At 37.2% G+C, this 23,889-nt stretch overlaps 1 protein-coding gene across 1 annotated transcript; it reads right to left on the bottom strand.

Annotated features, from left to right (window-relative positions):
• Positions 1–2,454: 2,454 nt before the first annotated feature.
• LOC145786626 (interleukin-1 receptor type 1-like) lies at positions 2,455–22,357 on the bottom strand. Its single transcript, XM_082598316.1, has 15 exons — positions 22,244–22,357; positions 17,296–17,471; positions 16,385–16,522; positions 15,503–15,656; positions 15,005–15,105; positions 13,445–13,550; positions 12,321–12,472; positions 11,843–11,925; positions 11,429–11,521; positions 10,299–10,546; positions 9,202–9,363; positions 8,271–8,377; positions 6,681–6,821; positions 4,551–4,746; positions 2,455–3,929 (listed from the first exon to the last, which is right to left on the bottom strand). Exons 1-15 carry the CDS (start codon positions 22,320–22,322, stop codon positions 3,865–3,867), a joined length of 2,001 nt encoding a protein of 666 aa, XP_082454442.1. The 5' UTR covers positions 22,323–22,357; the 3' UTR covers positions 2,455–3,864.
• Between the last annotated feature and the right edge of the window lie 1,532 nt (positions 22,358–23,889).

The raw sequence follows: 23,889 nt of genomic DNA, 5'->3' as shown, positions 1-23,889 counted from the left end.
CCTGAACGTTTTCGAGGGTTGCTCATAATCTCACACCACCCAGTAATGACAACTAACAACGTATGTAAACAAAATGTATCACCTTTTAAGTTTACGTTTACAGCACGTGAAACCTGGGATTAGTTTATACGTTTTATCAACGTACTTTTAAGTAATTTTGCGCATTACAGTTAAGTATGAATGTCATGCAATCATTCTTATCAAGATAGACGGTAACTTTACATACTAACATCGTACAATCGTGAAATCATATCAAGCAGTTATAAATATAAATAATAACATATAGAGTGCACGATTTTAGGTTGACATCTACCAAGAATGTCTACAAAATAGCTTTGTCATAATACCAATGAAAAAAAGTTTTACAAAATTAAAAATTGATATCACGTCTCGCTGTAGTTTCTGAAGGGGAAGCACAAAATGTTTTGTTTTTGAAGACACAGAGGAGAAAAAAGACGAAAAGCGCTAAGCAATCACATAACACCAAAACCATAGACACAAAAGCTGGCAAGGGCCCATAGTGGCCCAAACGTGCAACCTTTTAAAAGCAAAGATTTTATTTGAGAAAGGAGTGGAAGTATAAGTCACATTTCTTCAATGCCAAGTTTAAATGCCATAATATTGCGTTGTGTTCTTTCTTGTACAAAGCAGTGAAAATACGTTGTGGCACCGGTAACAGTGTAGCCACAATGTGATTACTGTATATTCCTGTGAACAAAGTATCGTTACTAAATTAATCTAAGTTTGGGAATTCTTGCACTTTGCACTGAACCAACAAAGCTTGTGTATCCATACCAATAGTGACATGGTTTCTATGTTGAGCTCTACGACTGCTAAGTTTATATCATATTCACGAAATGAACACAGGCTGTTACACTGACGTACCTTTACACTGTGATCACCCTCACAGGCGGTGCAATGGCGCAGCGGATAAGGCGCTCGCTTTCCAATCATGCAATCCTAGTTCGACTCCTGGCTTAAGCTGGTTGTTGACAAACACCGCTCACCTCTACCCACGGTGTAACAAATTGGTTGGGCGTAGTTTCTGAAGCAAAGGCGGCCGAGAACAAGGAACTGGCCACCCTACTCTCGTTAGTGCCGAAGGCTTAGTATAATGGGAACCTTATCTTCTCATACCCCGATGCTGGGATACAAGTAGGGGACTCACCTTTACCTTTTTTACCCTCACACTGTTTTATGCTTGCGAAAAAGCAGAACCGATTCTATTTTTAAAGTCTTTGCTTTAACCAAACTGATATAACCGAACCCATAATGTTGAGGGTCATCAATCACTAAGTTGCAACTTTTTGTTCATCTGCTGCGTTCATCTTGCGCACTTTTCGCTAGCAAGGAGTACAAAGCACTGGAAGCTTCGATCATTTCAATTACAAGAGACCCAAATTGCAAAGTTTGCCTTCTCAATTTGATCTAGCTCTTGCTGTTCTACGGTGATAACACATCATCGGATTACACAACACAATAATAATACAGTACTTCAAACTGAATAATATACTTGAAGCCAAGCTAGACATTTCTTGCATCGTATTTTACGAAACCACCAATCACTGCGAGATGTGATCTAAGCACTGAAGCAACAATTTAATCTGATTCAATCTTCCCACCTAGTTCCAGGCTTCCAGCTACACATCCACCTAATCATTATGACGGGGCGCGTCAGTTGATAACCGCGTCAATCGCGCTTTCACCAATTCACAAAAAAGTTTAAATTAGCGGATTGATAGCATACATCATTTTAACAGTTTGCAACGTTACATCTATTCAAAGTAATGCAATAACAGAGACGTGATTTCAGTCATTTTCCCTACGCATTGCATCGTGCACTCGCATTGTTGATACATAATGCCACCGGTTTCTTTGAATTGACGACGTAATAACAGGACGTCTTGCGATGACGTATGACCTGTAGGTTATCAACACCATCAACAACGAAACGTTTCCAGAAATAACCCAGCCAGCAAGTCAGTACTTTTTTACATTGATTCAACGTCTGCAGACGTTGAACTGATTTGTTGGCTTCAGATGTTGAATCCCAGTAAAGGAAAGGACTGATTTGCTGGCTGGGGAACTTAAGGGCATAGTATGGCTCTCAACTATTTGGCTCATCTTGATTAAAGTGTTTTCTTTATAAACAATGGCATTTACTTTATTTCTTGCCACATCTGTCTAGCACAGGAGTGGGAAATCCATAGCTTGCAAGCAAGACGGACTATATAATATGTACAAGTGGAGTCTGGCTCCCTCATCGACCTGCTAGTGTGCGGCGCGGAGAAAAAAACTACTGACCATGTCTTTCTTGAATGACCCATTTACAAGGCACCAAATGGAATGCATTGCATAGCAAAACTGGACAAAGCTACATTCAACTGGCTTTTCATCAACTGACCTGAAATCTCAACATTCCTGTCTCACACGGAAGAAGATTTAATTGAAGCTTTGTTTGCTATATTTAAGAAACCACGAAAACTAACAAAAGTATCTGATGAAATTATTAGTTCTTGGAACGTGACAATCGGCCGAGCAGCAATAAAAAATTGAGGAATAAAAACTAAGAATATAAAACTCAAGAAAATTGTCTTTTTTGCTCTTTCATTTTGACGTGTCCACATTAAAACTGTTTAAAATCATTTTATTGTTAAAACAAAACGAATTAAAAAATAAAGAGCCAAAAATGTCGATGCTGAGCTCATAAGCAAATGTTTCGAAAACTAAACTGTTTTCATTTTCAACGATATTGAAAGCGTCCTAATTCAGATTTTTTTTTTAAAGGAATGCATTTTAACTATAAAAGTCAATAAACAACAAGATTGAATGGTCGTACGTATTTTGTGCTAATATTAGTACAAAATGGACTGCACAAACAAAGTGGGCAAAGAAATAAATAACTTGAAGGTGAATTGGCTCTTGGACATTGACACTATCGATCGGTAGACAGGAATCAAACAGCAGCTGGCTCTCCAACCGGTACAATGACCGGTAGTTTGAGTACTCGACTCTGCATCGATGGATGTGGGTTTGATTCCCCATTGGGTCATACCAAGGATCTTTTAAAAATGATGCTGAACCTCCGTTCCTGCTTGGTAGGCATACTCAGCAGAGGAGTGGGCTTAGGTTCTTTCCCGACGTTGTTCGCGACCACCGAGCACTCTGCTCTCGATGTCGGGGGGATACGACGAGAAGAACTCCTTCAAAAATCCTGGCAGTTGATTGCAATTCTAGAGCTCTTAACGCTAGAGTCTGGGAAAGAGACGAAATTGCTAAAAAAAATAATAAACAAACAGCAGCTTTGACAAACGACGTAAAACTATACGACAATATAAATCAGACAAATATTTTGGAAAATCATGTGTAAATCTAATGCAATGTACACTCGCTGGAATTGTCGATAGTCTTCGATACTATACAAAAGTGTTCAATGTGTTCACATTCCAGCAAACTCAGGTGTTGATTGTCGTCTCAGCGCGTCTTCATATGTGACCTGGTTCCAAATTAAATCTTATCAACTCCAAAGGATGATTGGTGTGATCAACTCCAGAAATGTATTAATGTGATCAGCTCTAGAACTTCATCAGTGTGATCAGTTTTACACAATCATCAGTGGGATTAGTTCAAGACAATCATTAGTGTGATCAGTTCTAGAATTTCATCAGTGTGATGAACTAACTCCTCTTCAAGATTTCTAAGATTCTTTCGCCATTAGATGCATCTTTGTAAGCAATAGTAGACAAGCGAGTCTTCACGGTGAAGTTCGTCTGAAAAGAAGCATAGGCGCAACTGGAGAATCCCACTGTTCTTCGCGCTTGTTTCATGAGTTGCCAGCGGTAGAAGTCAATATCAATTATTACGTCACGCGCGGGTGCTTGTTACGTCATCGTCGTTCTCGGAAACGCTCTCAAGCATTCCTTGAAATCCTGTAATGAAATTTAAATTAAAAGTTTTTTGTAACAATTGAGATTGCAAAAATAGCGATGATTTCATCAAAACACTTTGTTCTTTTGCAGGAGGTCGTGAAAGAATGCTCCACGTTTGTTTACTTACGGTGGCAATTGTACAAGAGCTGGTTACAACTAGATATTTATGTTAGCTGTTGCTACGAGTACAAATCAATTTAAAACCGTAGTAATTTTTTCACCCATACGTAACTGTTTTTGTACCCATCATCGTTGCAGAAATTAACCAGCAGAACAAAACCGCCTTGATATTTCAAGGAAACTTTAATAATGCAGAGGAAGGAAGTAAATTATTATCTTTTCTCTATCATCAACTAACAAAATGCTAATATTCAGATCGCAAGACGAAAAAACACTCCACTGAAACAATTTAACACTAAATACACTGCAAGAAGTATTTCAGGCAGATGTGAAACCCAAGCACACTTTTATCTGCAATCAACTTCAGCCTTCAGTTCTGAAGGCTTGTGTACGGTGTTTAAGCCATCTATTTTCGTAGGCTACAGTAGTTTTGAGTCAATTTAAAGTAGCAGCATTTTTTTCTGCCCAAGGAAGTAACTTAGAAAAGCATTCATCGCTCACTGGGAACGTCTAGATCTGTCATGGTCGTCTCATTGCTGATACAACGGTGGTAGTCATGCTTCTCCAAGTCTACGTAATCTTTTTCAGCTGATGACGTCTTCTGTGACGTCAGCTTGGGCATTGCGTCTTCCATTTGGAAGTGAAATCGAACCTTGTTGAAGTGTTTCTTGTTTGACCACGAGATGACGTAGTTGAGCTAAAAAGCAAAAAAAACAATTATTTGGAAGAAAGTTTATTTCTACAATGATTAATACAAAGCAACACTTATTACCGTTAAAAGATCAGTTCAGTTTGTTTTTATTTCTGACCATCACAACGAAAAAACAATATATGACAAACATAGCAGAGGTCCAGAAAAAGGTAGAAGCGACAAAACTCGGACGTTATAGCGTACATGATACCAAAGCAGGACAATCAGTTTAAAATATGGCACGGTCGCAGCACTTTAAGAGAAGAAGTATCAATTGCTATGGCGGAAAAACTACAAGAGTAAGTTTAGGGACATTACACTTCGGGATGCGCAGCTCCGCTTTTCTGCGTAAATTAGAAGAGTCAATTGCCAATTTGACAACTTTATTATGCATTGCTACAAGCTTGCTTTCAACAAAAAAACTTAAAGCTTTGGTAGAGAGTTTGCTTTGTTGAATCATAGAAAAATAAAACAAAGTAACTTTAGCGGGTTTAACATGATGTATTACATACACAAATATAACATAATTAAAAATAAACTCTAACGTTTTCGACACGTACGTGTGTCCTCATCAGGAATTACATATCTGCAATATACATAATATGAAAATTGTAAGGTAAATTTGACTTCGCACTATAACTGTAACTGTATACTAACGACACTCCAGACTGACAAGCACAAACTGAACAAGTGATACAGGAATGATTAAAAGTAAATTATACGGTGGAAAACAGATCACATGAGATGTACTGTAAACTGACAGGCATTTGACAAACAATTAGAACACACACAAAAAGAACGATGAACCACAGGCGAATAACTGCCGGTTGAGAGACGGATTATTACGGTCTGAATTTCAGTACGTACGGTACGGTCTGAATTTCAGACTAAGATCATGTTTTCAGACTAAGATCATGTTTTCAGACAAAGATCTAATTTAAGATTTAATTTCAGACTAAGATCAATTTCACAAGTACGGTACAGTCTGAATTTCAGACTAAGATCATGGAAGCCTTTCCTAATTGTTTGTCAAATGCCTGTAGTTTACACCTCATGTGATCTGTTTTCCACCGTATAATTTACTTGTAATCATTCCTGTATCACTTGTTCAGTTTGTGCTTGTCAGTCTGGAGTGTCGTTAGTACACAGTTACAGTCATAGTGCAAAGTCAAATTTACCTTAAAATTTTCATTTTATGTATATTGCAGATATTTAATTCCTAATGAGGACACACGTAGCCTACGTGTCGAAAACGTTAGATTTTATTTTTAATTATGTTATATTTGTGTATGTAATACATCATGTTAAACCCGCTAAAGTTACTTTGTTTAATTTCTCTATGGAAAAAAAACTTAAATTGCTTCAAAACCAACGTCACTCCTTTCATCCTTTCTAATCAGAAAGAATAACTTCATAAGTGATAATAATTTACATTGTCAAAAACATGAAATTAATACTAATAATGATTCTTATCACAGTAGTCCCCGTTTATTAAGCCCACCGAAAAACTGGACAACTTTGGGCTTATTAAGCGAGTGGGTCTATTAACTGTGGACTTAATAAGCGGAGACTACTGTATTAGAAATTTCTAATGCATCTTCAGGGTGGAATATGTGCTGGCCATGTCGAGAATTGGTGGCGAAGGCTGAAGACTCATGTAATCTTGTTAGCTTCTATATATTTACATGTCGGCTGCGTAGCCGAGTGGTGAGAACATCTGCGAGACGTTCGAAAGGACGTGGGTTCGACACCGCTCCAGAGCACGCGGCTGTGTCTCGGCAAAGACACTTAATGGCAAGCCAAAATAAAGGGAACCGCTGACCCGAAGATTATATGTCACTTCGCTGCTTCCTGTAGTCTCTTGTATCGCATCTGTGATCGCAGTGTACCGTATGTTATCGCAATGGGCACAAGTAAAACATGATTATTATTATTATTACCTTCATCGCTCTATTAATCAGCAAGCAAGCGTTTTTGATGCTTTCGTCTTTATCATGTTGATGTTGCTTCAAATACTCCTTCATCCCAGGAAGCAAAATGAATATCAACTTGGAGCCAGATTGGATCATCTCGTTGAAACCCTGAACAAGTAAATCAGTTATTTAAATCTGACAGGGTACATTTCCGTTCCCTTCGTCCTATGCATCACGCTGGTGTGGGCTTTGATAGACTACACATGCTGAACTCGTAAATCTTGCCAGGGTTCTTACTGTCGTGGAATGTCTCAGTGTTTATTTGTAACCCAATCGGTATATCTTGTTGCAAATTTGATGGAAAGTACGCATTTTACAACTACAAAAAGACCAAGTCTAAGATTTGGATTAAGTCTCAGTTTTACGAGGAGTAAATTTATTTTCGTTGCAACTTCAAGATAGAACAAAAATACAAAAAATGGCTGTTATCCATGTCTTGTTAATTCGCAACATATTAAGCATGAAGGAAACGAAAACATGAGGTTAATATGAACTGAGATGGCAACCTTGTAGCATCTGTTCTTGGCTTATTGTAAATTTGAAAGGACCACAAAAGTAATAAAAGAAGCTTAACCGTTGAAATAATCCAGCAATGAACATGGTGAGATGTGATATACATTTTAATGGTAGGCCACCAGCTGCATAGCCGAGTGGTAAAAGCCATGGTTCGTCGTTTGTAAGGCCGCCGGTTCGACACCTCTCAAGAGCATGTACCTGCGTCTGTGGCAAGACATTTAAAGGCATGTCGTCAATTGCAGAGTTGCGCTCCTTCGACTATAGCCCTTAATTTATCTCATGATAATGAGCAGAAACCTGGTTTAGAGTGAAATGCTTACGACCCTTCTTAGGGTTACAAAACTGAACTGAGGCCATACCGTGCTGCAACAAATTAGTTTGCTAAGTAGTGATTATAGGCTATGTTGTACTGTACATATTCTCAGTATAAAGAAGCTCCATAGTACTGGCTGCAGTCCCTGCGAGATACCGCACGATGTGGTGTCTCATACGTGGCTTAAGCCATGGGGTAAAATTTAAAATGCCTAACGCTGCAACGTGAAAAGCCTGAAGTCAAGCAGCATATTGAATGATAAACCGCTAAGTCAATCGGCGTTGCCAGACTTTTCTATTGCTGTTTACTGTTAATTTTGTGTAAGTGTTTTCTTTATCGACTTGTATTTGAAAGGAAAGTGAAACAGACATCTCTCTCACTCTCTTATGCATAGAAAAGTTCTATAAAAAGTAGAGGTTGCATTGTTGTATAATCCCCATTCACTCTGATTTGATAGGCCATCAATACAGTAAATATATCAACACTAACATGAAGAGCTCAATACCAAGTAAAAGCCATGTGAAATGAATCAAGCCAGTGTGATCACTTCGGTCCAAGATACTTTGACGGCCTATCTTACCCACTGTCAGATATCTAGGTGTATATTCATACAGAACTGATAAAGATTTGATGAAAACCTTCTGATGATTTCACTTTAAGGTGAGATTGCAAAGATTTTATGGGTAGTATTGAATTTCGTTGAGTAACTCAATACTTAGATCGCTTACCGTTTGCACAGCTGACATTCCCCATCCATCTTTGATCAAATCTAAACTCAGTAATATGACAACTCTATGGGATTGCTTGATTGATTGTTGGATGTTTTCCGCTTTGCCTACAAATTCAAAAATAAAGTTTGTTTTGCAAGATTGAGTTCCGCTTTTAGCAGCATGATCGCTGCTTACTTCACAATGTAGATATTGGAAATAGCCGCATGAAACAACGACTCACTGACTTCAACATCATTCGTCATAGCATACGATTAGGGAACTGTGTTCCCAAAGTTACAGTGTATATCGCTATTACCACTGCAAACTCGCAGCATCAGGCTGAAACAAGTCTTTAATATCTACATTGCGAAGTAAGGTTTGTTTGTCGTACTGCACCTTAAATAAATTGCTTTCAGGGCTGCACTAAGCAGTCAGTTGCAAATGAACTGAATAGATTAATCTCTCAATGCCTAAATAAGATTCTTAAAAAGGCAAATACGCGCAGATGCATACTCCACAAGCTCTGTGTCCCATCCTGACATGGAATTGAACAAAAAACCTTCAACTGGTTACACTATCTCTAGTGAGTCTAATCATCCATACTGTTGAAAGACACAAGCTTTGAGATATTGAAGAAAACGATTGAATCACAATAGTCCCCGTTTATTAAGCCCAACTCTGGACTGGACAATTTTGGATTTGTTAAGCGTTTAGGCCTACTAAGCGGGAGACAATTCTCTGACACTCCTATACATTCAGTAATTTCGGGCCGGACAAAATTGGACTTAATAAGCGGGGACTACTGCATTTAAGCAACATGTGATTTAAAAATATCTGATCAGTGTGAAAATTCTGGCACTACAAAACAGTATAAACAATTTGTAGCAACTGGTCTTTATAGACATCCATAAATGTTTAAAAGTGATGTTTTATAAAGCAAACTCATCACCTTCTTCAATAAACCCATCTTTCCTTTCATCGTATACATTGTAGCCCATTCCTTCGAGAACATTCCGAACCATTGTAATGGACGCTTTTGCATCTTTTTGCGCGAATCCGTCAATATCGTGCGAGAAATTATAGCAGAGGGAGGCTCCATACATTTTGTCATCTGAACAATTTTTGAAAGTAGGCTAGAGATTTTTAAAAGCTTCCTATACCCAAACAGTAAAATTCGTCATTTTTACATTGATTCGACGTCTAGACGTTGACGTTGAATCAATGTAAAAATGGCAGATTTTGCTGTCTATGATATTAACAACGAGTTTTTCGATGCGTCACTTTCAGCATTGCGAGTACGTGCAAAACTTCACGACCGCCTTCCAAGTAATTGGTCAGCATAAACAATTTTACTCAAGTAAATACATTGCATTTTAAATATTAATTGAGTATTAAAGAATGAGAGTCTGTCAGTAACATTTAATGGTTTCTTGCGCAAGGCTTGTTGACTTCAATAAATCTCCTCTGCAGATTAAATAGTCACATTAATATTTTAAATCTTTAAATTAGCTCGTCTCAAATTGCGGCACCAACATATACTGCTTTACACTAGCAATAATAATAATTGAATTGCGCAGGTTTAAAATGCTGTTTGTGGTTTTAGACTATAAAAGGACTGGTTGCAGAATGGTGCGGCAATTTACATAGAAACAACGTAATAAGGTTTATTCAGATTATTGATAACACGTGCAGATGCGACATTTACAGAAGATTTATTTCTGGCAATGGCACAAACAAGTGTTGGCTTGCTTTAAGAGCGTCCGACCTAGCGTAGTTTATTTCTCCAAGCAACCATTCGAAAGTCCCAATTGAAGATGAGCAGACTCAAAATTTATATGTGCTGTAGATCCGACGTTTAAGTCAATCTCAATTCTAGAATATTCACAAAACTATCTTTATGACATTTTCCAACTTCCAACCAAAATAAGGAAATAGTTGTTTCTGAAATAAGTGATAAGTAAAGAAGTTTAGCAACATCTATTTGCCGTTGTCTATCGTTGCATCAAACGTAGTTCCAAAACACCAAAATAATATGACAAATGTTACCTGAGATATATGTTCCAAAGTAGCGTTTCCAATATATTTTGACGTATAGCCAGTTGTAGCCAATCACTGCGACAAAAATTAATGTCGTGCAGATGATACCGATGCACACTCCAATAATGGCCGCAAATTCCTGCAAGCCAGGATTAGGATTCCTCCGCACGATCACTGACGCGTTGACATAAGGCTTCCCGCGTGCTTCACTGATCAGCTCAAACACGTAAACTCCATAATCATCATCTGTGAGGTTGCTGAATGACAAACAAATATACAATGAACAAACAGTTACGATCTTAGTGGCCGAGTGGTTATCGACTTCGGCTCTGGTACTGGTAGATTTGGGATCGATCCCAGGTCGGGTCATACCGAAAGCTTTAAAAAACGATACCGATAATGCTCTTTCTTGTATAACGCGTGAAGAGAATAAGTTTGGTAATAATGTGGTAACATCGCAAACCTAATATAAAATAAAAATGAGCCCTGCTGTCTCTCAAAGACCTTAGCTGTTGTAGAGCGACAATAAATAAAACCATAACATTATTATCATTATGATGAACAGTTGATGAACAACAAACGACGTGGGTGGAAGGCATTCCTCAAATGACAAAACTAAAGACAGAACAGGTTCAAGTTGTTGTTGGTTTTCTGCCATTTGTTTAAATAATTTTAACAAGGGTGTCTAGGAGTAGGCTACTTTTGAACCGGGATAATTTTAAGGCCCATAATCTTTCTAAAGGAGCAGGAAACTTAAAGAAACCACCGAGTATTATTGCGGAGATGTTGCGTTTTTCTTGGGAGTGTCTTGGTTTTAAACTCGAGGGTCTCATTTGTAGGGAATCCAAATTTTCATCTCAACGCTCTGGACTTTATAATCAGTTATATGTTGATGGTATAGAAAAATCATTCTTCCTGTCACAGCGATCAAATATCTTTCGCTGCCATCCTTGTTGTGCGAATTATTTGTCTTTATTGTGTTTTTTATAATTTTGTTTTTACGCCAACAAAACAAATAAACTGAACCATATGACCAACAAAACACACTTTTATGAACAAAGAGCTGAACAGTTTCCTTATCACGTGCGCTGTGACTATACAACTAAGTTTTATTGTTAAGTTGACTGGCACAAACTCACTGTATTGTAAAGACAAATGGAAAAGAGGCAACAGGTATCTCTCTTTCCTCCTTGCTTGCAATGTGGAGATAGCAAGCAGGTTCTGCTCTTTCGCTGTAACAAAAACAATGAATTCGCTTTGTTAAAAACTATCTAGACATATCTAATTAATATTGTCTGCTTAGAGAAAATAATATTATCATGTCTTGACAAGAAGCAACTAGAAGTTTATTCTCATTCGTATTTCAAGGAGGTGGTTTTAACTTCAAAAGTATATGGAGGCCGTGCCTTGCTTCTCTATTATATTAAGTTTTCCCTACGTCATCAAAAAAGGGTTGTAAAGAAATATTTCGCGATGGCTTCCTAGGGAAGGAACGCCACAGCACATTTACGTCAAACGTCCATGAATTTTGTTGTGAAAGTAAACACACTCACTAGTAACATGACACATGTTTCTTGGAAAATTTGCTTGAGACCGGACATCTTGTAATCTCCGATACGTTTCCGTACTGCAGCACCTGAAGTCGCAAATATAGAAAGTCAACGAAAGAAATAGTTTTAAATTTATTTATTTTTATAGTATTTGGTATAGCGTACGCCAATGTCCTGTCTTCCTGGGAGAAATCAGAGCCGGGCGTGTGAGCTTCTCCTTTGAGGAGTGACTATAAAGTAATACATGGTTGCAATTGCGCAATAAGTGAGCATTGTGACCATTTAAAGAAACAAACCCTATGTGTTTTTAAACAATACAATCCAATTGCATGATCAGTGAGACCACTGTTATGAACACAACAGGTACCTACATAATCACAAACATGTCATGCGTACGGTAACTATGGTAGCATATGGCCTTGTCAAAAAAAAACATTAAACTTCATTTGAAAGTTTACATATCTTTGACATCAAGACTTACTTTTCTCCACTGGAAGTTAAAAGCATGGTCAGGTGGGGCTTCACCTAGTCCTAAGCTTCCTTGGCAGAAAAAGGTGGCGTCTTTGCCAATATTCTTTTCAACAACAGAGCTCTTGCAAGAAAGAATTGGAGTGACTTGTACAACACGCTTATCTGCAACACCATTGTTATGAAATAAAAACGATTTGTTTACCCTATTTTTGTGTTGTCGGCTGCAGATTCTATTGAGTAGAAGCCTTTAAACTGCATCTGAATTACAGAAGCAGCTGCACTGCAAGGAAACTCTATTTTTGTTTAGTTATGGAACAGTCTATTGACCCATATTAACTACACGGCTAGCCGCTGAGCATAAAAAGACATCTCGATGTTTAACAAAACTTTAATTGTGTTTTTGGCACAATGCTCTAAATTTAATTTAAAAATAACATGATCATGTATTATGACACGCACAACGACTGTGGTTCATTTAGATTCCTTAGAACCGGATAACCCCATTGTCTATTTTAACCCTAAATGTTTACCCCATTAGCGTAAAGCAGGGTAGACAACCAATTGCTCAACAGCAAAAAAGTTTGTTAGTTCTGGTTGTTTCAAAAGACTAATTAGCCAAATCTGTATTTCCTGTAAAAGTGATTGAACAAAACTGATCAAGTGTCAGATGCATTTGAGACACAATTTCCCACGTTAGATTTTGAATCACAAACCACACCAATGAATCTCTATCATGCTGTCTTTGACCAAAAACAAGTTAAAATTATTTAAACAATAAATTTGTTGGTGCCATTAGTACCGGGCCTAAACTATCCTCTGAAAATGGACCTGTTCACAGCGCCTTACTGATATCAGCCGTAGAACGAAAATTAGTAATTGTTGGAGATGAAAGCTCTGCAGAACACAGTCACGTTTTTGAAGAGATGGAATTCATGACCAACGTTTTATAAAGTTGCATCACTTTGAAAAAGCACATAACGTGGCTAATATTTTTTCATTCGTTTTAAATCAATAAAATCCATAGGGGAGAGATGGTGCTAGCATAGCACTGCCTGTGACTTCACTTTGGCTAAATGTGATCTGACAAAAAGGTTTAGTTCCATCACAAATGATATTTATGACAAATAATCTCACGTTGAACGCAGACACGTTGTGTCGAGATGTATCGAGTCATTCCTTTGTAGGTTATTGAGCAATCGTAGATTCCAGCTTGGTCAAAACTCAGATTGAAAAAGCGAAGCTGTAAAACACCAGACGTTTACATTGTTTGTTTGTTGTCGTATCACGGCTTACATTCGGCGATCGAAGATTAAGATGAACGGGAAGACCAGCAAGTCTTCATGTCCATCTTTACCATGCCTTTGTCCTGCCAAAGCTATAACCGTATGCTCTTGAGCGGTGTCGAACCTGCGTCCTTTCGAGTATCACACCAAGGCTCCTAGCACTGGCTTATGACACCGAAGTTACATTGCTGACATTCGAACAAACGTATGCTCAGCCGAATGGTGGAAGGATCTAACACTCGAAAGGACCTCAGTTCGACGCCCACTGCGAGCAAGTGGCTGTATTATGACATGAATAAATGTTCAAAGATTCGACCACCAGAGCAATAACACTGGTCAACACGATTTTTGGTGCAACAAAGATAAGAGAGGTTTTGAGGGGGGATTCCGAAAATGAAGTACGTTTGATATATATATAGAATTAATATTATTAGAATATTAGAATTTATTATTCGATTATTTATGATGTTAATAGCTGATTGTTTTACTTGTTTGATTCTCTTTGATAGAATCAATCGTGCTGACTGACATGTAAATGCTGACATGTAAATGCTGACTGACTGACAATCGTGCTGACTGACATTGTAAATGAAATTCACCATCATAAAACCCGTCAGAACCAAAAAAATGATTTATATTTGCCTTCTACAACGTCAAACTCTGGTAAGAAGATGCTATGTTTTAATGGAGTGAAACTATGGAATCAAGTACCAAAAGAAATAAAAGAAAAGTCTTACAATGTTTTTAAATTTAAATATAAATGTTTATTAAAGAATTTGTACAATGATCACTCCTGAAACGTATCATCCGCTTATTTCTCTACACAATGTTTTTTTTAAGTTGCCCTGTGTTATTCCATTGTTAATGTATTGTTAATTCCATTGTTAATTTTTACAAATTAAAGTGCTGGTATTGTGCTATATATTATATACCGTATGTGTTAATGTTCTTAATTTTGGGTCTTTTGTTTAAATGTTTGGGTGGCAGCTGACTTTGGTGACCTTTTGGTCTTTCGCTGCGATCCTTGTTGTGCGAATTATTTGTGTTTATTGTCTTTTTGCTTTTTGTGTCTTTGTTTTTCGCCAACAAAACAAAAAATAAACTTAACTGAACTGACAAAACGTCAGAAATGAAGTTGGTTGTCATTTTCAACGTCTTGTGGTAGCCCAGCTTTCAGTTACCAGAAAAACGTAAGAAATTATTTGATAAAATCTTTGCTGGTCATCTCATCGGCTATAACTTGCCCGAGTTTCCCATTGTAGGGGATCCACAGAAACTTATTGATCCATAATTGTTTCACCATTTGGTTAGTAGAACATTAAATTCAAGCACAACCATAAGTGGAAACCAGGGTATTCTGAGGATGTGTGCTTGCGTCACAATTAGCAGGTTGACGTCACAAAAAGCTTACTCGACTAGGGCTTTGTTCTTCCAAAACGATGCCTTCCGGAAGACTCGAGCAGTTTCGTTCCCACTTTATCTGTGCTCCTCGTTGGAGAAGAAATTCTCGAGCTGGAAAGTTTTTAAAAAATAAGATAAAAGCAAAAACTTTCTTTTCATCTTTACTTAAAAATACTGCCACACTCCGACAAACGTTTTTCACTGGAAGAAAACTTAATCTGGTTGTCAGTTTTTAGCCATCAAAGTGGTAAATTTACAAAAAGAGGAAAGATACACGCAATATACAGTATGATAAATGTCTAAAAATTCATCTGAAAAAAATCTGCGAGAATAAACAAGAATAAAGAACCTCAAATGTAGACTTTGCCTTCGTACTGCTAGGCGTGACTAGTGTAAAGCAATTTTACAGCATAAACCCTTAATGTAGACTATGAAGAATATACGGAAGGCCATAGAAAGCAATGTCATAAGCCTTAAGCAGTTTTCATTTATGCCCTTCATGACTTACCGTCACAGAATGGCGTTTTGTAGCTTCCTACACTTCCTGTCAAATCTGGCAGTTGAAGATCTGAATCGAATAGAATGTCTTGGCAAGTTTTTTGATGGAAAGGGGTTACATTAAGTCGGATGTTTGATGAAAGACAACTGCCTACTCTTGGCACCTGCAGGAATTTTTAGTAAAATGTGAGACGCTTAAATAAATTCAAAAAGGAAAAAAGCAAAGCGAGGCAAAATGAAACAGCAAAAGTTTCTAACAAATTAAAAGAAATGCAACCCTGGTGTTACTATCATTCAACAAACCCTAACCGTCTGTGAATGTTGGACAAAGTACACTGTAGACACTATTAAGGCTTCCTGGATGGCATTCATTTGACTTTATGCTTTCTCTAGGAGAAACTTTTTGTAGTGTTCTGCCAGGTGTTGATAAATAGCTTATATTTATTGCATACGTGCAACATTACAGTAAGTAGGGCACAGCTATACAGTACAGACCAGTTTGTTTGAGCTAAGTCTGAAGCAAATGTGACATTCTCTAGGCAAAACGACAAACAACCATTCGGTTAACATATTATGCAACCTCTCACACAGTCTCTATTACCAACAATCACTCAATCAGCCCCGAATTTATTTCGATGTTCAATAGCAAAAATATAATGTATTACTTTTATTGGTATGGAAGCTGCACCATGGGGCACCAAAAAATATGCGGTTATCCAAGTCAAGGTATCCTCACATGAAATATTTTACTTTGTACAATAAATATGAAAAAAGTACAATAACACGGAAAAACACAAAACAAAAAAAGAGGAAAAAAGAAAACTAGTTATCAACAAAAGTAAAGCAAAAAATAATAAAAAAGTTGATACAAGTTGATCAAGCGTATACTTACGTATAGAGCCAGAGTAAAATTGGTCGGAGAATCTTGTTGGAAATCATCAAGCACGTAACCAACTCCGTTGTCACTCAAGTCTTCTATAGTGGCAGTTTCATTGAAGAGCAAAGTGCGGTTTTCACTCCAAACTTCGCACTGGATGAAAAATAAACATATTTAATATAAAACTGATGAAAAACCGATAAGAACATGAATCAATGTGAAACTGATCAGTTATATTAGGGGTTTCCAACCAGGGGGCCATGGCCCATTAGTGGGCCATGAGTCTTTTTCAAGGGGGCCATGAAAAAATTTAAAAAATTATATTTTTTTAAATTTATCATCTCTAAGTCCACTCCAACACTATATAACAAAAGAAATAAATTAAAATTTAATAAAAATACTAGTAGGCTACATTTTTCCCAAATCTTCACGAAATGGTCTTAACCTGTTACTGTATAAACAAGCTTTTTAATTGAAATGACGTTTCTTAATTTTTTCAAAAGGTTAAAAAAATAAGGGGGCCATTGATTTTTCAAATTTTTCAAAGGGGGGCATGGTCTAAAAAAGGTTGGGAACCCCTGAGTTATATGAATATTGAATACCCGGTAACCCGGTCTCCAACTTTTCACAATTAATGTAGAAATAACACACTTCTTTCGGGGTGTTGTAGCATTGAAGCAAATAATATCATACAACAGCGGTTCTTAACTTTTCTGCAGTTAAAATTCCTCCCAAAGAGGTATTAAACCTGTGGACTCTTTTAAAACCTTTAACCTTTTAAAAGTCCCGATTTATTGTTTAACAAAGCCACGCTTTTGGTGAGATTCGAACCAATGAACGATTGATTACAAATCAAACAAAATGATTGAAACAGTTTGAATTGAGAATGACTAGAACCACAACAAGGAGAGGAAATGCCTTTTTACCACGATTACTTCATCGCTTTCTAGATACTCGGAGTCTTCAGGATACTGGATATCATACCAAGAATCCACGTCAACACCTTCTGTGAAAGAAGTGAAAAGAAGCTTATGGGGCCAACCGATAGTAACTTCAAGATAACTCGGTGAAATGACAAAGTTCTTGCAGTTTGGTGGAAAACCTGCAAAAAAAGACACGTATCTGGATCGTTGATGGATCATATATATTTTTCCTAGTCAAGACTTTGCAATAAGATAAAAAATGCTTGATATTATTTTCCATCAGTATTTCCAAGAATTTTGTCACAGTCATATTTTGGCACTCGTTCAAGTGAAAATCCTTTGACCACAAAACAAATTATCACTAACTTTACAGCAATCAGTAATAATAACTAAGGATAATAATAATTAATCAATGTTTTTCCAACCAGAATTGATAGAGTGATCAATGTTTTGGTATTTGTAAAAAAAGCCGCAATTCATTTATATCAGGAATTCCATAGCTGTGTACAGGGGCGTAGTCAAGAAGGCAAAGAGACCAATCCCTCCACTGCCAAATGTTTTAAATGAACATTTCACACTCTGTTACAGCATCATTCAGGGGCGCGGGAAGTAGGGGTGCTCAAGGGGCTGCAGCCCCCCCTAGAGAAAATTCAGCCCCCCCTGGAATTTTTTATAATTACTTCAGCCCCCCCTAGAAAATTCTGACAATTTAAGGTAGGCCTACATAACATAATTTCAGAAATTTTTTCCAACAATAATTGCTACGATGAATCGAGTTCATGTTACGTGTCGCGCTCATCATTTGCAATAAAGAGTCGTCAATCACAGGGAGCTATAGGCTACCTCTCAGTGGCGGTGCTAGCCACCTTCCCTACTAACACGGCGGTCCATCGTTTACTGGACATCATTCTGCAATATTTACATTTCATGCGTACTTCTGAACATTACAATAATGCATGATATTGGCATATTGCTTTGTCATGTCTGACCGACATGACAGAAGATACCGTAGTGCAATGAGAGGAGACACACGTGCAAACATATTCGGCTTGGTAAAACAAGCACGCACGACGCGGCATATATGTGAGTTATACTGAGTTCGACAGAACTCAGTATAACTCACATATATGATCATTTACTCAAAAACTTAAATAACAATAACTATACGTGCTCCATTTTTCTTGACTTGAGTAAAGCATTTGACACTGTTGATCATGGAATTTTATTGAACAAATTATATTGTTATGGTTTACGTGGAAAAATATGGAACTTGATGAAGTCTTATTTAACCAACAGACAACAATACACCAAACTTAACTCATTATCATCAAACTTTTCGACGGTCAAATGCGGCATCCCCCAAGGGTCAGTCCTTGGTCCTTTGTTATTTTTATTATATGTGAACGATCTACCTACTGCGTCTTCTTTCATGACCACTCTTTTTGCGGATGACACCAGCCTAAACATGACACACCACAATTTGACTTGCCTAGAACAACAAGCCAATGAAGAAATAAAAAAGATTGATGTATGGATGAGAACCAATAAATTATCGATTAATTACACTAAAACTAATTTTATGATCATTTGTAGAAATCTTCCTGTTGCAAAATCGTTCTCTCTCACCTTAAACGGCCAAAGCATTAACAAAACTGATCAAGTAAAATATCTTGGAGTAACGATGGACCACAGATTGAACTGGAACGCCCATATCTCTGACCTTTGCACAAAATTGAGTAAAGTATGTGGCATTGCTTACAAAATCAGATACTATGTCCCATTATCCACATTACGATTAATTTACTTTTCATTATTTAAATCAAATCTTCAATATTCGATAATTAATTGGGGTAGGGCCAACAAAACGTTAGTACACAAGGTGGAAGTGATTCAGAACAAATTTATTAGAGCGTGTTTGTTTGGTGACAGGAAAACTTCGACGACCTACATGTACAGCAAATTTCAGGTATTAAAAGTGAGTGACCTTGCAAAGCTGGCATATGCACAGTTCATGTTCAAGTACGAAAATAATTTTTTGCCAGCATGTTTCTCTGGCTACTTTGTTAAATTAGACGACATACATCAACATGATACAAGACATAAGGCTAAAACCAGATTTTTTCTTCCCAGGTTTGAAACAAACTTTGGCAAAAAAACACTCCATTTCTTGTGTGTGCAAGTGTGGAGTGAAATTTCACACGATGTAAAAGATTTACCGTTCCATTGCTTTAAAAAAAATCTCAAAAACCAACTGTTACATGAATATACATGCGTACCTTAAGTGCTCAATACAAAGGATAACTTACCTTTACAGTAGGCCTATATCATCATATCGTAAGTTAGGCTACTTATTAATATTTGTTCTCTACAGTTATTAGTATCAAATTGCCCTGTTTTTGTATGCTTCACATAAAAATTGTTGCAATTCGGTGGTGGTTTCCACGTTTTTCCTCGTTATTTCAGGAAAACTTTCGCAAGTGCTGTAGCCTATTATAGCACACAATCACTAATTATTGGTGGTTGGTCAATTCTTGGTCGTTGCTCGTTGGTTTGAATCTTCATCCTCGGCTTACTCAGTCTGAGAATGCAGATTCAAACCAACAGTAGTTGTTTTTCAATCTCAGTGGCGAACTCTTTTTATTCAATGAAGTAGTGTGCCTGCCTCTGCACACTAGTGTGTATGAATGTGTAGTTAGATTTACTGTGATGGGGTGGTGGCTGACTAGATGACTGCTTATGGTCTTTCGCTACCATCCTGATTGCGCCATAATCTAACCAACACTTGTACAATGCATTGTTTTGACAATTACATTTTACTCTGATTATTTGTTAATATATGGCGCTGTTAAAACAAAATAAATTGACTTGACTTGACTTGACTTGACTTGACTTGACTTTATTTTGCGATTACCTGCAACGGGGAAATTTTTCAGCCTGCAGAAGCCGTCGCAAGACAGCTCCAAAGATCTTTGCTTCTTCAGCTTTGAAATCAATCACCATTTTCCGCGAACGGATCAAAAATCTCAGAAAAGATGAATCCGTTTCCAAGGTTATGGAAGCAGTGAACGTCTTTGCGTCTGTCAATAACCTAAAGACGCCAAAGGATCCCCGAGTGAGAAAAACTCCAGCAAGATTTCGAAACACAGAGGAATCGGATGCTTTGTCGTCTGCGGGAGAAGGAGCGTAGAAACGACAATACATCGAAGCTCTTGATTTGGTTCAAGCTGAGCTTGATCGAAGATTCGACCAGGCGGATCTGTTTACAGCAGCCAACAGAGAAAAGACCCTTTTGATCTGTGCAAACGGTAAGGAAAGATCTGATACTGAGATCAGCTTACCCAATGCCATCAGAAAAGATCGCCTAAAAACGGAACTTACTTTGCTCAGCGATGTTGCAAGTGGAAAAACCGCAAACTCCGTTCAAAAGGTTGCTGAGATACTATTGCAACTAAACCCTCAAACACTAAATCTTTTCAAAGAAACGCGAAAATTCGTGGAGCTCTGCTTTTGCCTCTCGGTTTCGGTTGCATCATCACAACGTTCTTTTTCTGCTCTAAGACGCCTGAAAACGTGGTTGAGAAGCTCAATGACACAGAAACGACTTACGGTACTCATGTTGCGTTGATGCTTGTCCACCAAAACATTTTGGACACTGTGGATGTCAAAGAACTCATGACACAGTTTATAGATAAAACACCTGAGCGAAAATCAATCTTCGGAAGCGTGTGAGAGCTCATTTCCACTAACTGTCGTTTTCATATAACTTTCTAATTTGTTCGCTTTCATTTTAATTTCCTGAACAGCTGCTTTGCTGTTTGCCGTTCTTCATTTGTTACAATTTGCAATGTGTGTGTCTTAGCGTCGTTTTTTTTACACAGGAGGAGACCGATTGCCCAGTAGGCCTACCACTTTTAAATGTTGCACCATGTAAGGGGGTCTGGGGGGCGAAGCCCCTCAGAAGCTAACAACACTACGACAGCTTCAGCCCCCCCTAGAGAAAAATAGTTCCCGCGCCACTGGCATCATTTAATAATAATAACAATATTTATATAGCGCCACATCCACAGTCAAACTATGCTCCTAGGCGCTGTACATGACAATGGTTCAAAGTTTAACTGTTGATTTAGGCTGAAAGTACTCTAAGAATGCGCAATTTTAAGGTACTTTTTTCAAAAATTTTTTGGTGAGGTTCCCAAGACCTCCTTGTGGATGCTAATAAATAATTTGTAACAAATATTAAACCGTTGAGCAGTCTCTTGAAGTCTAAATATAAGTTAATGCGCTGCAAAACAATGCATGTTGGGCTCAGATAAATAATATTTTTTAAGTTTGAAATGCTTACCCAGAGAGCAGATCAACCGTTTTTACATTGATTCAACGTCTGCAGAGATTGAATTAAGGTAAAAAACGGTTGATTTGCTGTCTGGTTATAAGAAAGCAACAAACAAGGAAATATAAAAAGCAGCAGTCATCAAACTGTGGCGTATGGGTACAATTTAAACAGCTGCGTCATAAAATAAAATAACTCCAATTCTTCGATAATGTCGTGAAATCGTGGAATACAACGCAGATCAAATATTTATCAAACGATAAAACTTAAACGACTGTTTTTTAAAGCTGTTTCGCTGCTACTGTAATATCGAACACAGATATGTTTTAATGTTGAAAGCAGATTGGACAATGCATTGTAAACCAAGTAATCAGTTTGAATTGAATAGCTATTTTTTATTTGTGGGTATTAAATGCCAAAAAATCTTAAGAATATTTTCGTGTTTTTTTCGACAAATATTTTGACAAAATTAGGCACCATATATACAGTAACAAACACTTCCTCAACATTCCTTATGATCTATTTTCGGTTTTTATTGCATTTTTTATTTAGTCATCTTAACACAAAACATTTAAGATTAATAAGTGAGTATGACAACTACTAAAACGTATCGTAACTTACTTTGACTGTCTAGAGTCTGAGCCGATCCAAAAAGAATCCATGTCAATATGGTTAACCCATGCAAGAATAGACGAGTCATGTGCTTTATAATGTTTGAATCGCAAGCCTTATAGCTTAATTCTATAAAGTATTTAAAATAATTATCGTTATTTAAACATTTGGTTTTCGATATTTTCAGCTTTGTATATTTGAATATTTCAATTTTTCTGCTTAATAAACTTTACAAAATTTTTGCAGTACTACTTTTCTGCATGATTCTCAGCAGCTAATAGTAGAACAGACCATTTACCAGACCTCGCGGGTCCGGTCCGTAAGGCAGACAGCCTGGTCCCGTAGGGATTCTGGATAACCGAGGGGGATCGCGCACTAATAAAGCGACGGTAATTCTAATTTTCACGTTCATTAACTTTTCACGCCTTGAGCACTTTACAGTAACCTCGAATGTATTGGCCAGTCCATAACTTTCAAAGTATCTGTTTACTCTTATGAAGTATGTCATGACAACGTACGAAACGCAAAAACCATAATTAACTGTCATTTCTTTAACACAACTCTTCAAAATAAAAATAGTTCAAAAATAATTTCAAATTGTTTCGATCTTTGCTTGGATGAAAATGGTTTGTCTGAATTTAAGTTCAATTCAAAGAAAGAAAATTGTTCTTTTGTTTGTGTGGAACACAAATTGTTTTTAACTCGAAACGAAAACGAGTTGCCGCTTACAGTCTACACAACAATATTTGTAATTTTGTTTGTTAAAATTCTTTACTTCATATTGCTTACGTTTCTTTTCAGATAAATGTTTATAAAGCATTTCGTTTCAGCAAAAAATAATTGTTTCTATGCAGTCTTGTTTAAGTTTTAAAATTTTAAATACTAGTTTACTACTAGGCTACGTATATATTTCTCAGCTCAAGAACATGTCACTATGGTCTATGAAACTATTCGATATTGTCCTAAACAGCTAGTAGCTTTGCATGCGTCATAGCCATGCTTGTGAGGTCACAAATGTTAAAATAGCCGGAAAAAGGGAATTGGGAAAGTCGTCATAAATTCCCAAAACGAAGGAAAACACTTCTGGTTGATGTAAATGCACGTAGCAGCATTTTGAAGACTTTTACAAATTTTAAGAAAAGGAGATGAATCTATAAACATATGCTGGATTGGCCCATGATGCAAAGCAGTGCCAGATCTTGGGGAGGGGGTCAATTAATTATCACAATCTCACTCCCTAAAACACAGAAAAGTAACTTTTTGCACGATGTATTTGCAAGATCGGATTAAATGTAGTTTTACAGATCATTGTGTTTTTTTGAAAACACTAAAACTAAAAGACTACTAAGCCTGGGTAATAGAAAACCTTCCTACCCTCAGTACTTTGAAAAGTTCACTTTGATAATTGTGACTCAATCTTACGTAACATTTCCGATACTGTCACAAGTAGTGACATTCTTTTGAACTTTGTATATGGCACTCAATTAATGGATTAAATACGAAGATTGTCACGTGAGTTTGGAACTCCTATGTACTTTCACAAGTCGGACAGGCCTGGCCTGCAAAATGATGAGATTGGGAAACAAAGCAAAATTATCCAGAACTTAATTCTAGGCTTACGCTTGGTGGTTGAAGATTTGGATTAAATGGATAGG

The sequence above is a fragment of the Aplidium turbinatum genome, chromosome 17 (assembly GCF_918807975.1).
Source record: "Aplidium turbinatum chromosome 17, kaAplTurb1.1, whole genome shotgun sequence".
Taxonomy (NCBI): domain Eukaryota; kingdom Metazoa; phylum Chordata; class Ascidiacea; order Aplousobranchia; family Polyclinidae; genus Aplidium; species Aplidium turbinatum.
This window is presented reverse-complemented; position numbering and strand designations above follow the sequence as displayed.